Source organism: Mobula hypostoma, chromosome 3 (genome assembly GCF_963921235.1).
Source record: "Mobula hypostoma chromosome 3, sMobHyp1.1, whole genome shotgun sequence".
In the NCBI taxonomy this organism is placed as follows: domain Eukaryota; kingdom Metazoa; phylum Chordata; class Chondrichthyes; order Myliobatiformes; family Myliobatidae; genus Mobula; species Mobula hypostoma.
In genome coordinates, this window is record NC_086099.1 from 143933809 (window position 1) to 143947190 (window position 13382).

At 40.9% G+C, this 13382-nt stretch overlaps 1 protein-coding gene across 1 annotated transcript in view; it reads left to right on the forward strand.

Annotated features, from left to right (window-relative positions):
* The window catches only part of LOC134343570 (collagen alpha-1(XXVIII) chain-like), a 131689-nt gene that overhangs the window by 26520 nt on the left and 91787 nt on the right, over nucleotides 1–13382 (forward strand). The window contains exons 4-6 of the mRNA XM_063042315.1: nucleotides 2743–2763; nucleotides 2927–2986; nucleotides 4113–4166. Coding sequence (XP_062898385.1) covers nucleotides 2743–2763; nucleotides 2927–2986; nucleotides 4113–4166 — 135 coding nt within the window. The remainder of the gene's footprint in view (nucleotides 1–2742; nucleotides 2764–2926; nucleotides 2987–4112; nucleotides 4167–13382) is intronic.

The window sequence follows — 13382 nt, forward strand, 5'->3', positions numbered from 1 at the left end:
CTAAAATTCAAAGAAGAGTTAGACAGGGATGTATTGCCTCACTGGAATTATTTAATATCTATAGTGAAATGATTCTCAGAGAAATAGAAGACCTAGATGGGACAAAAATTGGAGGTGTTAACATTAACAATGCAAGATAGGCAGACGATACCACCCTAATAGCAAGTGCTGCAGAAGACCCACAAATGCTCCTAGACAAAGTAGTACAAACAAGTGCAGATTTTGGTCTAATCATCAACTGTAAATAAACCAAATGTAAGGTAATATCAAAACAGCAGGATACTCCCAACTGCCAACTGTACATCGGTAACCAAGAGATTGAACAAAAGACCGGCTTTAATTACCTTGGTAGTTTTACATCACAAAATGCTAGAAGTAAAGTAGAAATAAAAAGAAGAATTGCCATTGCCAAAACCAACTTCCAAAAAAATGAAGCCCATTTTTACCAACAGACACATTTCTGTATCAACAAGGCTTAGGCTACTAAAATGTTACATCTGGTCAATCTTGCTGTATGCTTCTGAAACATGGACTATAACACCAGAACTCCAAAGAAACTTAGAAGCGACAGAAATGTCGTTTCTTAGAAGAATGCTGAAAATATCATAGAGATAGGGCAGCTAATGAGACAGTACTCCAACATACCCATACAAAAAGATCTTTAATGAGAACATTAAATGGAAGGAAACTTAAATTCCTGGGCCATGTCATCAGAAAGGGAGAAATAGAATGCCTTACATTGCAAGGCAGTATGCCTGGGAAACACGGAAAAGGAAGGCAAAGAAGAAAATATATGGACACTGTGAAAGAACTAACAGATCTAAGTGTGCGAGATATCATTGATGCTGTGAGGGATCATTCGATGCGGAGAGCCATGATCGCCCAAGCGTGTAACACGCAAGGCACATGAAGAAGAAGAAGAAATATTTGCCTGATGCTAATTTTTAAGTGTGATGAGCAATTTCCAGTTGAAGTGTTAACCTGCTTTTGCTTTAGATGTTGTTGATGTGCTGCATTTTTAAAGAAAACAATTTCTAGTTTAAGTTAACTCTCAATTTTTAGTTCCCAATTTCATGCTAATAATGTTCCTGATCTCCATACCAGATCATTTAGTATGTCATCTAAATATGATCCATGATACACTAGTTCTCCACAAATACAGTTCATCAAACTCTGAGAAGACCCGATGCCCCTGTTGCTGAATATTAGTTGTCTTATTCACTATTTTCATATGTCCTTTTATCATTTTACCACTCGATATCCAAAGTGGAGTTGAAAGAATGCCTACTATGTTTAGTATTCCTGACAAAGGATGAATTTCTATGCAATCATCTCTTGTATTTCTTGCCTTTGGTTGGTCTGGCTGCTTTCTAGTGGAATTTCATGAGAATATTTTGAAATGAACCCAGCTTTTAATATCAGAAGGCTCTGTAGATCCCCAGACTTCCTACCTCACTCTTCGTGTCAGTGATTGTATGCTCTATTCCTGACATCAATTTACAATGAAGACCTTTATTTCTTGATTAGAATTTTCTTCCATGGCAGACCTCAGGCATGTATTTCATTACATAGCGTCTGCATAAGTACATATTGTAAACACTTCACAGAGACCAAAATGACACAAGTAATTAATTCAAAGTGATCTTTTGAATAATTTAACCTTTGTAGTTGTAACAGAATCATGACAACTACATTCTTCTTCAACAGTTTAATACTATAAGGATTATTGGAAGTAAAATAATGCAGTTTATAAATGCAGTTTAATAATGAAAAAAAAGAGCTAATAAGGATTCTTATTTTAATTGGATATTTCTAAACTGTAAATTGACTCCTGACATATATGTATAAGTATATTCTTATTTCACTCTTTGGTTAATTATTCACTCCAATTATAATTGCCTTTTTCCTCAAATTAAAAGAAGTGAAGAATACTTCCACAGTAACTGGGAGATGAATCGTGATTCAAATTCAAGTTTATTTTCATCTGAATGTACATATATACAACTAAATGAAACAACATTCCTCCGGACCACAGTGCACCCACAATACATATATCACACATAGCACATTAAAGAAAATATTATCACAAATAGTTTAATAAAATAGAATTTAAAATGCAGGTGTAGTGTGCAGCACAGGTAAGCAGTATAGTAAACAGCTTTCTATCCTGGTGACAAAGCCTCAGTGGGAGCAGGTCATTCAATAGTCTCTCAGCCTGGGGGAAGAAGCTGCTGTAATCTGGGGAAAAGATGCTCCTGTACCTCCTTCCTGATAGTAGTGGGTCAAAGAGATTGTGGAATAGGTGGTAGGGATCCTCAATAATACTTCAGGCGCTACCTATACAATGCTCCCTATGTATACAATGATTCGTTATGTCTCTTGAGATTGGTAACTGTATATAGTGGGTGCCAAATTGTGCTTACATGAATGCACTTTCAAGATATTAGTTGTGTACCTGCATAAGTTTGAAACCACTCAAGGGTGGTTTTCTGTTCATATCTTAAACAACTGGCTTATTTGCTTGCATGGATTATTTGTCCTGTATTTTAATGTAACCTATTTATTTTACTCATGGGAAAAGTTTCCACGATTTATAGAACATCTGACAAAATTAACCTAATGGCTAATGATAAATATAGAACTGTCATACACTATGTAACTTGTAATTCTGAAAAGATCTGAATCACCATTAATAACAGCTTATGTAAATTAACTGAAATCTGTTTCCTTTCTTTACTTTAGTTGAAAATTGCCAAAGGGTTGGTAAGTCTTGCATCAGTTTTACTATTGTGCCATGTGCTGAATATATATGCGCTCACATAGTAACTAACTCTTCAAACTTGAGCACTGAGATTTTAAATGCTTTTTAAAAATATTAAGTCAATTACCATGGATGCATGTAATTTATCTTTTATTTGTAAAATAGTGTCCAAAACAAAAGCTATGTTCATGCGAAAAGGGAGATAGAGGAAAAGATGGAGCTCCTGTAAGTATTGGCGAGAAATATGTACTGAATTTGTTTTCTTATGAAAGCTGCCTTACTGAACAGATGCCAATTGTAAGCATTAACTTTTTTTTCCTGACCCACAAACAATTAGGCTGAGGAATATTGGTGGATACTCCAACTACATAAAATATCATGAGAAAACATGACAAGTAAATAACTCCAAAACAAAATCTAGGCCTCCACGTGAATTTTTTTCCTCTCTGGAATCAGCAGAGCAGAAGATCACAAGGTTTGCTTCAGTGAGGAACGTCTTTCAGATTATTTAACCTTAAACTTCCAGTATTAATTGATCCATAGGATTGAAGAAGCCTTCCTGCTTCCATTAAATTGTTGACTGCTCTCCGTGCAAAGGAAACCTTTTTCATTCCCCCGAGGAAATCTTTCTCAAAACCATGAACTAGCATCACCCCTGCTTTACAAAGCTTGAATTTTGAATTGTCTACAACATGAGAGGTCGTGAAGACTTGATTGACTATCAGTTTAGTTCAGAGCTTACTGGCAAATTTTCATTGGCTAAATTCATCACCCACGCACCCCCCACCCTCCACACACACCACCCTCCATGCCCCGAAGTCCAAATATTCATTATTATCTTCTGTCCTGCAGTAGCATGGAGTGAGTAACCACAGAAATGTAGCGAGGAAGCTTCATTTCAAAATGCCCCTGAAAATTAACATAGTAAATAAAAAGATAAAACTGTTCAATTTTAGATAATAAAAAAGGCACAAGATACCAAAACATTTAATTGAAACAAATTTTAAAAGGGTATCTTTATTCTCTGAAGCCCCACAATCGGTATTGAAATCGGCGGAGCTGCAGATTCTAACCAATCTAGCCAATCACAAGAGGGAAAATTACCAGTGAATCTGAAAACAAGAAGAATTCTGCCAGATGGTTTCATATGGAGATTTTGGCTTTTTGCATTTCACAACAACTGAATTGCCAGCAAGATCTGAACAATCATCAGATAAACAGTTTCACACATTTTAGTTGGAATGCATAGATAGCCACCTAAAAGAAATAAGCTAATGATGTGTTTACAAAATGTGAAATATGATGTATTGTAATTTTGGTAAACATTATACTAAAATTTAGATATTAATAGGGAAGAAGAGGAGATCGAGGTCAAGATGGCAGACCTGGTGAAAAAGGAGCACAGGTACTGGAAACAGTATTTTATTACATAATATGTATATATTTAAATGCTACATTAGTTGGAAACTAATAGCTAGCAAGAGTGGTTTCTATATAAATGTTAAACGCAGACAAGAGAAAGTCTGCAGATGCTGGAAATCCGAGCAACACACAAAATGCTGGAGGACCTCAGCAGGCTAGGCAGCATCTATGGGAAAAAAACAGTTGACGTTTCGGGCTGAAACCCTCCGGCAGGACTGGAGGAAAAAAGCTGAGGAATAGATTTGAAAGGTTGGGGGAGAGGAGAGAGAAACACCAGGTGATAGGTGAAACTTGGAGGAGGAGGGATGAAGTTGATTAGTGAAAGAGACAGAAGGTCATGGAAGAACGAAAAAGGGGGTGGGAGGAGCACCAGAGGGAGGCGAAGAGTGGGCAAGGAGATAATTTGAGAGGGGGTAAAGGGGATGGGAAATGGTGAAGGGGGAGGGTGGCATTACTGGAAGTTTGAGAAATCGATATTCATGCCATCTGGCTGGAGGCTACCCAAATGAATATAAGCTGCTGTTCCTCCACCTAAGTGTGGCCTCATTGTGACAGAGAAGGAGGCCATGGATGGACATATAGGAATGGGAAGTGGAATTAATATGGGTGGCCACTGAGAAATCCTGCTTGTTCTGGCAGACAGAGTGGAGATGCTTGGTGAAGCGGTCTCCCAATCTATGTCGGGTGTCACCTGTGTGTGTGTGTGTGTGTGTGTGTGTGTGTGTGTGTGTGTTTGTGTGTGTGTATACACACACATACAGGCGGCCACGCCGATAGCACTGAACACAGTATATGACCCCAACAGACTCACAGGTGAAGTGTCGCCTCATTTGATGGGTCCTTGAATGGTAGTGAGGGAGGAGGTGTAGCACTTGTTCAGTTTGCAAGACTAAGTGCCAGGAGATCAGTAGGGAGGGATGAATGGACAAGGGAGTCACGTAGGGAGCGATCCCTGTGGATAGGGCAGGAAGGGAAAGACCTGTTCGGTTGTTGGATCCAGTTGGAGGTGGCAGAAGTTTTAGAGAATTAAGTGCTGGACGCGGAGGCTACTGGGGTGGTAGGTGAGGACAAGAGGAACCCTATCCCTGGTAGTATGGTGGGAGGATCAGGAAGAGCAGATGTGTGTGAAATGGAAGAGATCTGGTTGAGTGCAGCATTGATGGAGGAAGGGAAGCCCCTTTCTTTGAAAAAGGAGGACATCTCCTTCATTCTAGAATGAAAAGCCTCATCCTGAGTGCAGATGTGGTGGAGACAGAAGAGTTGAGAGAAGGGGATGGTGTTTTTACAAGTAGCAGGGTGGGACATGATATAGTCCTGGTAGCTGTGAGAGCCCATTGGCTGTAATAGACATCGGTGGATAAGCTGTCTCTGGAGATAGAGACAGTGAGATCGAGAAAGGGAAGGGAAATGTCAGAAATGGACAAGGTGAATTTGAGGGCAGGGTGGAAGTTGGAGGCAAAGTGGATGAAATCGACGAGTTCAACACAGTTGCAGGAATCAGCACCAGTGCAGTCATCGATGTAGCATAGGAAAAGTGCGGGACGGTCACCAGTGTAAGCTTAGGACATAGACTGTTCCACATAGCCAACAAACAGGCAGCCATAGCTGTGACTCATGTGAGTGCCCATGGCTACACCTTTCATTTGAAAGAAGTGGGAGGAGCCAAAGGAGAAATTATTAAGACCGAGGACAAGTTCTGGTAGACGAAGGAGAGTGGTGGTGGAGGGGAACTGGTCGGGTCTGGTGTCCAGAAAGAAATGCAGAGCTTTGAGGCCTTCATGGTGGGGGATGGAGGTGTATAGGGACTGGACATCCACTGTTAAAATAAGATGATGGGGGCCAGGGAACCTGAAATCCTTAAAATGATTAAGAGTGTGTGATGTGTCAGGCATGTAAGTAGGAAGGGTCTGAACTAGGTGAGATAAAAGTGTCGAGGTATGCAGATGAATTCAGTGGGGCAGGAACAAGCTGAAACAATGGGTCTACCTGGACAAGCGGGTTTGTGGATTTTGGGTAGGAGTTAGAATCGGGAGGTGTGGGGTGTGGTAACTATGAGGTTGGTGACAGTGGATGGGATATCCCTAGAGTCAATAAAGTTGGTTATGGTGTGGGAGACAATGGCCTGGTGTTGCTTAGTGAGGTCCATTTCGAAGGGTAAGTAAGAGAAGGTGTCTGAGCATTGGTGCTGGGCCTCAGCAAGGTAGAGGTCAGCCCACCATCCCTTCTCTGCAGGTTTGATGGTGAGGTTAGGATTAATGCAGAGGGAGTGGAGAGCCAAGCGTTCGGAAGGGGTGAGGTTGGAATTGGAGAGAGGAGAGTTAAAGTCTAGACAGTTAATGTCCCGTCGGCAGCTGGCAATGAAAGGGTCCAAAGCAGGCAGAAGGTCATGGCAGGGTGTCCGGGAAGAGGAGGAAGGTTGAAGATGGGAGAGGGGGTCATCATTGTGGAATGGGTAGTCCTTGTCAAAGAAATAGGCTCGGAGACAGAGGCAGGGGAAGAAGAGCTCAGCATTGTGGCGGGTGCGGAACTCATTGAGCTGTGGCCACAGGGGACAAAAGTGAGACCCTTACTGAGGCCAGAACGTTCTGCCTCAGAGAGGGGAAAGTCAGAGGGAATGGTGAAAACCTGGCATGGATGGGAGCTGGGATCAGAGGGGGAAGAGGGTTTCTAGTGTCTGAGGGGAAGAGAGGTTTGGAGTGTTCAGCAATGGTGAGGTGAGAGGAAGATAGTGTCTCCGAGCACCCAAGAGCTGGTGGTGGGACCTGAGAGAAAGAGGATAGCAGAATGGTGTTGGGGTAAAGGGAGACGGGGGATTCTGCGGCAGCACGTGAAGTCCTGGCCTGGAGGTCAAGGCTGGATTTGGAGTTGGAGGTTGTGTAATCGGTAATCTATATAAATGCTGCTATGTTTTAGACGAAGGTATGTTTTACAGTTTGTGAAGGGTGTAAATCGGAAATAATTTCCTGTCCTGTATACCTTTATAAATTAATAAAAGGTACATTTTCCTTTCTCTCATTATAGTAATTTCTTCCAATAAGAGCAAAATCCAAGGAGAATATTGAATTTTAAATCACATACTGTACTCCTTTCACATTCAACATCTCAAATCATTATCTTCTGAGAGCCTGGAATTTACCCAGTATATTGGACACTTGTCCAGAATATGATGAGGAAATTTTTGTTGGTGTTATTGTACTTACTATTCCCATGGAGATTCTCCAAATTTGGGTGCTCATGGAATAGGAAATCCAGATAAATGCATTAAGCAGTAAATGCACGCAGAGCTGGTACTATCTTGTGCTTTTACAGTGGCCGCACTGTAACGACTCCTGAGAAATAGGAAAATTATAAGAGTGTTAAATTTCATCATAAATTTGGTTCTAGTACAATCATGTGGCAGTTCACTTCCATGGAACCTTCCTTCACAAGGTGATCTTAATTGGAATGATTGATGCTAAGATGTATTTGAATATGAAAATTGAAAATGTATGTTTTCTTACAAAATCTGACAATCAAAGAAATATTTATAATCACAAACTGGCTCGGATGAACATGCACCCAAGAAAGTATTGCAGCCAGTTAGGATTTAATTACTTTGAAAATGGAGAATGTGTAGATCATTTTCAGGGAAAGGAACTGGAAATGGTTAGCAAATTCAAGAAGTTGTTAGAGAATAGGGAAAACAGTAAGAAGAGTTTGAGGTTGAGATTGTTTAATAATGCACTCAATGGCCACTTTATTGGATACAGGAGGTATCTAATAAAGTGATCACTAGGTGTATATCTGAATGTTCATGCTCTTCTGCTGCCGTAGCCTATCCACTTCAAGGTTCAATGTCTTGTGTGTTCAGATATCGTCTGGAAGCAGAATGCTAATTTTATCAGAAGCACTAAACACTAAAGCTGATTGGATATTTGCTCTAATGAGCAGGTATACAGGTGTACCAAGAAAAAGTAGCCACTGAGTGTACAGTATATCTCTGATCAAAATAATCTGCACTTGCAATTCATTTATGCTGAGAGGTGGATTTAGAAAACCAGAAATTATGGAGCAAATATAAAAGATAACATTGGTAGTATTTTTGTTCAGCAGCCTTTTGAGTTTGATCCTTTCTTCATTTCGCCCACTGATTCTCTTCTGTGTCTTCCAAAGTGATAGGAGTTCCATCTTCCATTCATTAAAGTAAATTTTCAGCCTGGATGGTACCACGGGCTGTGAGTAAATTTACAGGTGCAATGTAAAACTTACCAGCAACAAATCACAGACATAGCATCATATAAGCAGCATTCACAAGAAAAGCATAAATTATACACTATTACAAGAAAGAAGACAGAACATAAAAAGTCCCTTTTAGTGTAAAATGATCAGAGTGGTCATAGTATTGCTGAACTGTAATGATTATAGAGTTTTTTTAGTTGGCTCAAGACCTGAATGTTTGAAGAGAAGTAGCAGTTCCACAGCCTTCCGTACCTCCTGCTCTATGGTAGCTGTTAAAAGATGGTGTGGCCTGGATGCTGGGGATCTTTAATGAAAGGTGTTCCCTTCCTGAGGCAGAGCTTCCTGTAGATACTGCTAGTGGCATGGAAGTTGTACCACTGATTGCCTTGGACAGAGTCTGTTATTCTCTTGTGTCTGCACATTCGAACTGCTGTACTCGACCATGATGCAATCAGTCAGGTTACTTTCAACGGCACATTTGTGGAAGTCTGTTAGAGTAATCGATGATGAGATGAAACTCCTTAACCTCCTGAGAATAGATGCTGTTGGGTGTAGAGCCATGTATCTGTCTGTATTCTATTTGTGTTGCACAACCTCATTCTGGGTTAAGGGAATTTATTATGTGAGCGGGCGATGCGCGGTGTAGGGCGGTGGTTAAAATAAAAGATTATAGTCACCTGTTCCCCTCCATGGTGGCAAAGAGAGTGGGTGAATAGGGAACACATTTTTCATTGACTGTTCATCCTTGTTTGAATTTGATCCATTTATGTTGGTCTTTGTCTGTTCATCTTTGTCTTACGTGAATTACTGAAGAGTCAAATTATTTTATTATTGGTTTGCATTAAAGGATTAAACCTACTTTTTCGACTTGGAATTCAGTTAGTTGGAAGCGTGTAATACAGTGTGATACTCCCTCACCCAGCCTGTCAGCATCTTTTAGTTTGTTTTCAACTAGTAGTTGCGACATTTTGTTGAAGAAAAACATGCCTCACCTTCCAATAGACAATGCTTCCCAAGTTCCAATGTATGTTATGATTCCGGATAAAACAGGTGACATGCAAGGTGATGGAAGACCTAGTGACAGGGTGTCAAATGTTGAAAGCAGAAGGACTAGCTTACCGAGCTCTGTTGCAGGAAGAAACTCTTCTGTATCAACTACCACCTCTGCACGCATTAAAACAGAGGCTAGTTTAGCTGCATCGGTAGCACATCGATGATTACTGAAGGACAAATGTGCTGGAAGAACAAGAGGAGCAGCTACAGAAAAAGAAGGAACAGCTTAAGCTGGAGGAAGAAATTGCTGCATCTATGGCTAAAGTTAATGTGCGAAAGGCCTCCAGTGTGTCAAGTACTAAAGGTGCTGCAAAAGGACTTTGCAATGGCATGAATTCCTTTCTTGAAAAGGCACAAAGAAGAACAAAAACACCCAATGTCAATGCTGATTTATTCATTCCTCGAGTGTCTGCGAAACATGTACAAAATCTCCATGAGGTCGTTTGGGTGTCTGCTCTCAGCCTGCACTATTGAGGCACTGAACCAAAGTCACATCCAATAGCTCAAAGTGCCCTTGAAGGCATTTACTTACAGGGTGGAAGAACTCATGTTTCAGATGAAAGATCAAAACAGTATTTTTGATATTATAAGGAAGCAAAATGAAATAACATAAGAACACCATCTTTCATCTTTGCCTAAAAGAGTGAGTCAAGTTTTTAATGATCTGTTGCAGATTCATGCATTCATAAAGACCTTAAAAAACAGTGTTCAAAGAAAAACTGACAGCCATTGTACTTACTTGGGGCTCTTATCTCCTCAGTGGAGTATGGGCCATCGATGACCTCCATTGTCTTCTACAGTCAATGGTATGTTTGGAGCTATCAATGTTTTTACAATCCATTGCATCAACTGCCCAGGGGATTGGCTTATACAGCTTCTCCAGAGCTCTGTAGACTGGACTTGCCACCTCCCACGACGGAGACCATAAGACATAGGAGCACTAAATGCTCCCAACAACCTGGTCTCCACAGATGCCTGTGGGAACAAATTCCACAAATTCACCACCCTCTGGCTAAAGAAATTTCTCCGCATCTCTGTTTTCAATGGACGCTCCTCTATCCTGAGGCTGTGCCCTCGTGTCCTGGACTCCCCCACCCTGGGGAACATCCTTTCCACATCTATTCTGTCTAGGCTTTTCTACATTCTAAAGATTTCAATGAGATCCTCTCCCCCCATCCTTCCAGCGAGTACAAACCCAGAGCTATCAAATGTTCCTCGTATGATAACCCTTTCACTCCCAGAATCATCCTTGTTTACTTCCTTTGAACCCTCTCCAATGCCAGCACATCTTTTCTTAGATGAGGAGCCCAAACCAGTTCACAATACTGAAGGTGAGTCCTCACCAGTGCCTTGTAAAGCTTCAGCATCACATTCCTGATCATGTATTCTAGACCTGTTGAAATGAATGCTAACATTGCACTTGCCTTCCTTACCACTGATTCTACCTGCAAGTTAACCTTTAGTGTGTTCTGCACAAAGATTCCTAAGTCCTTTTGCATCTCAGATTTTTGGATTTTCTCCCTGTTTAGAAAATAGTCTGCACATTTATTTCTACTACCAAAGTTCATGACCATGCATTTTCCAACGTTACATTTCATTTGCCACTCCATTGCCCGTACTCCTTATCTGTCTAAGTCCTTTTGAAGCCAATCTGTTTCCTCACCACTATCTGTTCCTCTACCAATCTTCTATCATCCGCAAACGTGGCAACAAAGCCATCTATTCCATCATCTAAATCATTTATATACAGCATAAAAAGAAGCAGTCCCAACACTGACCCCTGCGGAACACCACTAGTCACTGACAGCCAATCAAAAAAGGATCCTTTTATTTCTACTCACTGCCTCCTACCGATCAGCCAATGCTTTAACCATGCCAGTAACTTTCCTGTAATACGATGGACTCTTAACTTGGTAAGCAGGCTTGTGTGTGTCACCTTGTCAAAGGCCTTCTGAAAGTCCAAATGTACAACATCCACTGCATCCCCTTTATCTATCCTATGTGCAATCTTCTCAAAGATCTCCATCTGGTTTGTCAGCCAAGATCTTCCCTTAAGGAAAATATGCAGACTTTGTCCTATCTTGTCCTGTGTCAGCAGGTACTCCATAACCTCATCCTTAACAATTGACTCCAACAGTTTCCCAATCATCAAGGTCAGGCTAACTCGTCTATACACTAATTTCCCTTCTGCTGCCTTCCTCCTTTCTTAAAGAGTGGAGTGACATTTGCAATTTTTCAGACCTTTGGCACCATACTGGAGTCCAGTGATTTTTGAAAGTTCATTATTAATGACTCCACAATCTCTACCGTTACTTCTTTCAGAACCCTAGGGTGTATTTCATCTGGTTCGGGTGACTTATGTACCTGTAGGTCTTTCAGCTTTTTGAGCACCTTCTCCCTTGTACTAGAACTGCACTCACTTCTCTTCCCTCATACCCTTCAACATCTGGCACACTGCTAGTGTCTTCTACAGTGAAGACTGATGAAAAATACTTATTTAGTTCATCTTCTATCTCCTTTTCTCCCTTTATTATTTCTCCAACCTTATTTTCTAGCAGTCCTATATCCACTCTCATCTCTTTTATTTTTAACGTATTTGAAAAAGCTTTTTCTATCCACTTTGATATTGTTTGCTAGCTTGCTTTCATATTTCATTATTTCACTTCTAATGATTCTTTTAGTTCTCTGTAAGATTTTAAAAGCTTCCCAGTCCTCTGTCTTCCCACTAATTTTTGCTTTGTTGTTTGTCCTCTCTTTTGCTTTTCTTTTAGTTTTGACATCCCTTGTCAGCCATGGTTGTACTATTTTGCCATTTGAGTATTTCTTCATTCTTGGAATACATCTATCCTGCACTTTCTTCATTTTTCTTAGAAACTCGTGCCATTGATGCTCTGCTGTCATCCCTGCCAGCATCTCTTTCCAATTTACTTCGGCCAAATCCTCCCTCATACCACTGTAATTTCCTTTACTCCGCTGAAATACTGCAATGTCAGAAATTACTTTCTCCCTATCAAATTTCAAGTTGAACTCAATCATATTGTTCTTTTACCTTAAGCTCCCTAATCACCTCCGGTTCATTACGATACACCCAATCCAGTTTAGCTGAATCCCTAGTAAGTTCAATGACAAACTGCTCTAAAAAGCCATCTCATAGGCATTCAATAAACTTACTCTCTTGGGATCAATTTCTAACCCAATCAACCTGCATGTTAAAATTTCCCATGACTACCATAATGTTGCCCTTTTGACACACCTTGTCTATTTCCTATTGCAATCTGTGGTCCACATCTCAGCTACTGTTGGGAGGCCTGCATATAACTGCCATCAGGGTACTTTTACCCTTGCAGTATCTTAACTCAACCCACAAGGATTGAACATCTTCTGATCCTATGTCACATCTTTCTAGTGATTTGATGCCATTCTTTACCAGCAGAGCCATGCCACCTCCTCTGTTGACCTTCCTATCCCTCTGATACAACGTGTGACCTTGGACATTCAGCTCCCAACTATAGTCATCCTTCAGCCACGATTCAGTGATGCTCACAACATCTTGCCAATGTAGAGTGCAACAAGAACATCCACCTTATTTCGTAGGTACTCTGTGCATTGAGATATAATACTTTGGGTGCTGCATTTGCTACGCTTTTTGATTCTGCATCCCTAATGCACTGGTATTCATCTTGCTGGCTGAAATTTTGTCCTATCATCTGCCTGCGCCTCCTGACAGTCTGACTGCATGCTATCTTCGCCTTTTTTACCATCCATCCTATTCTGAGTCCCTTCACTCCAGTTCCCACCCCTCTGCCAAATCAGTTTAAATCCTCCTCAACAGCTCTAACAAACCTGCCCTGAGAATATTGGTTCCCCTCGGGTTCAGGCGCAACCCATCACTTTGAAACAGGTCGTGCCTCCCCCAGAAGAGATCCCA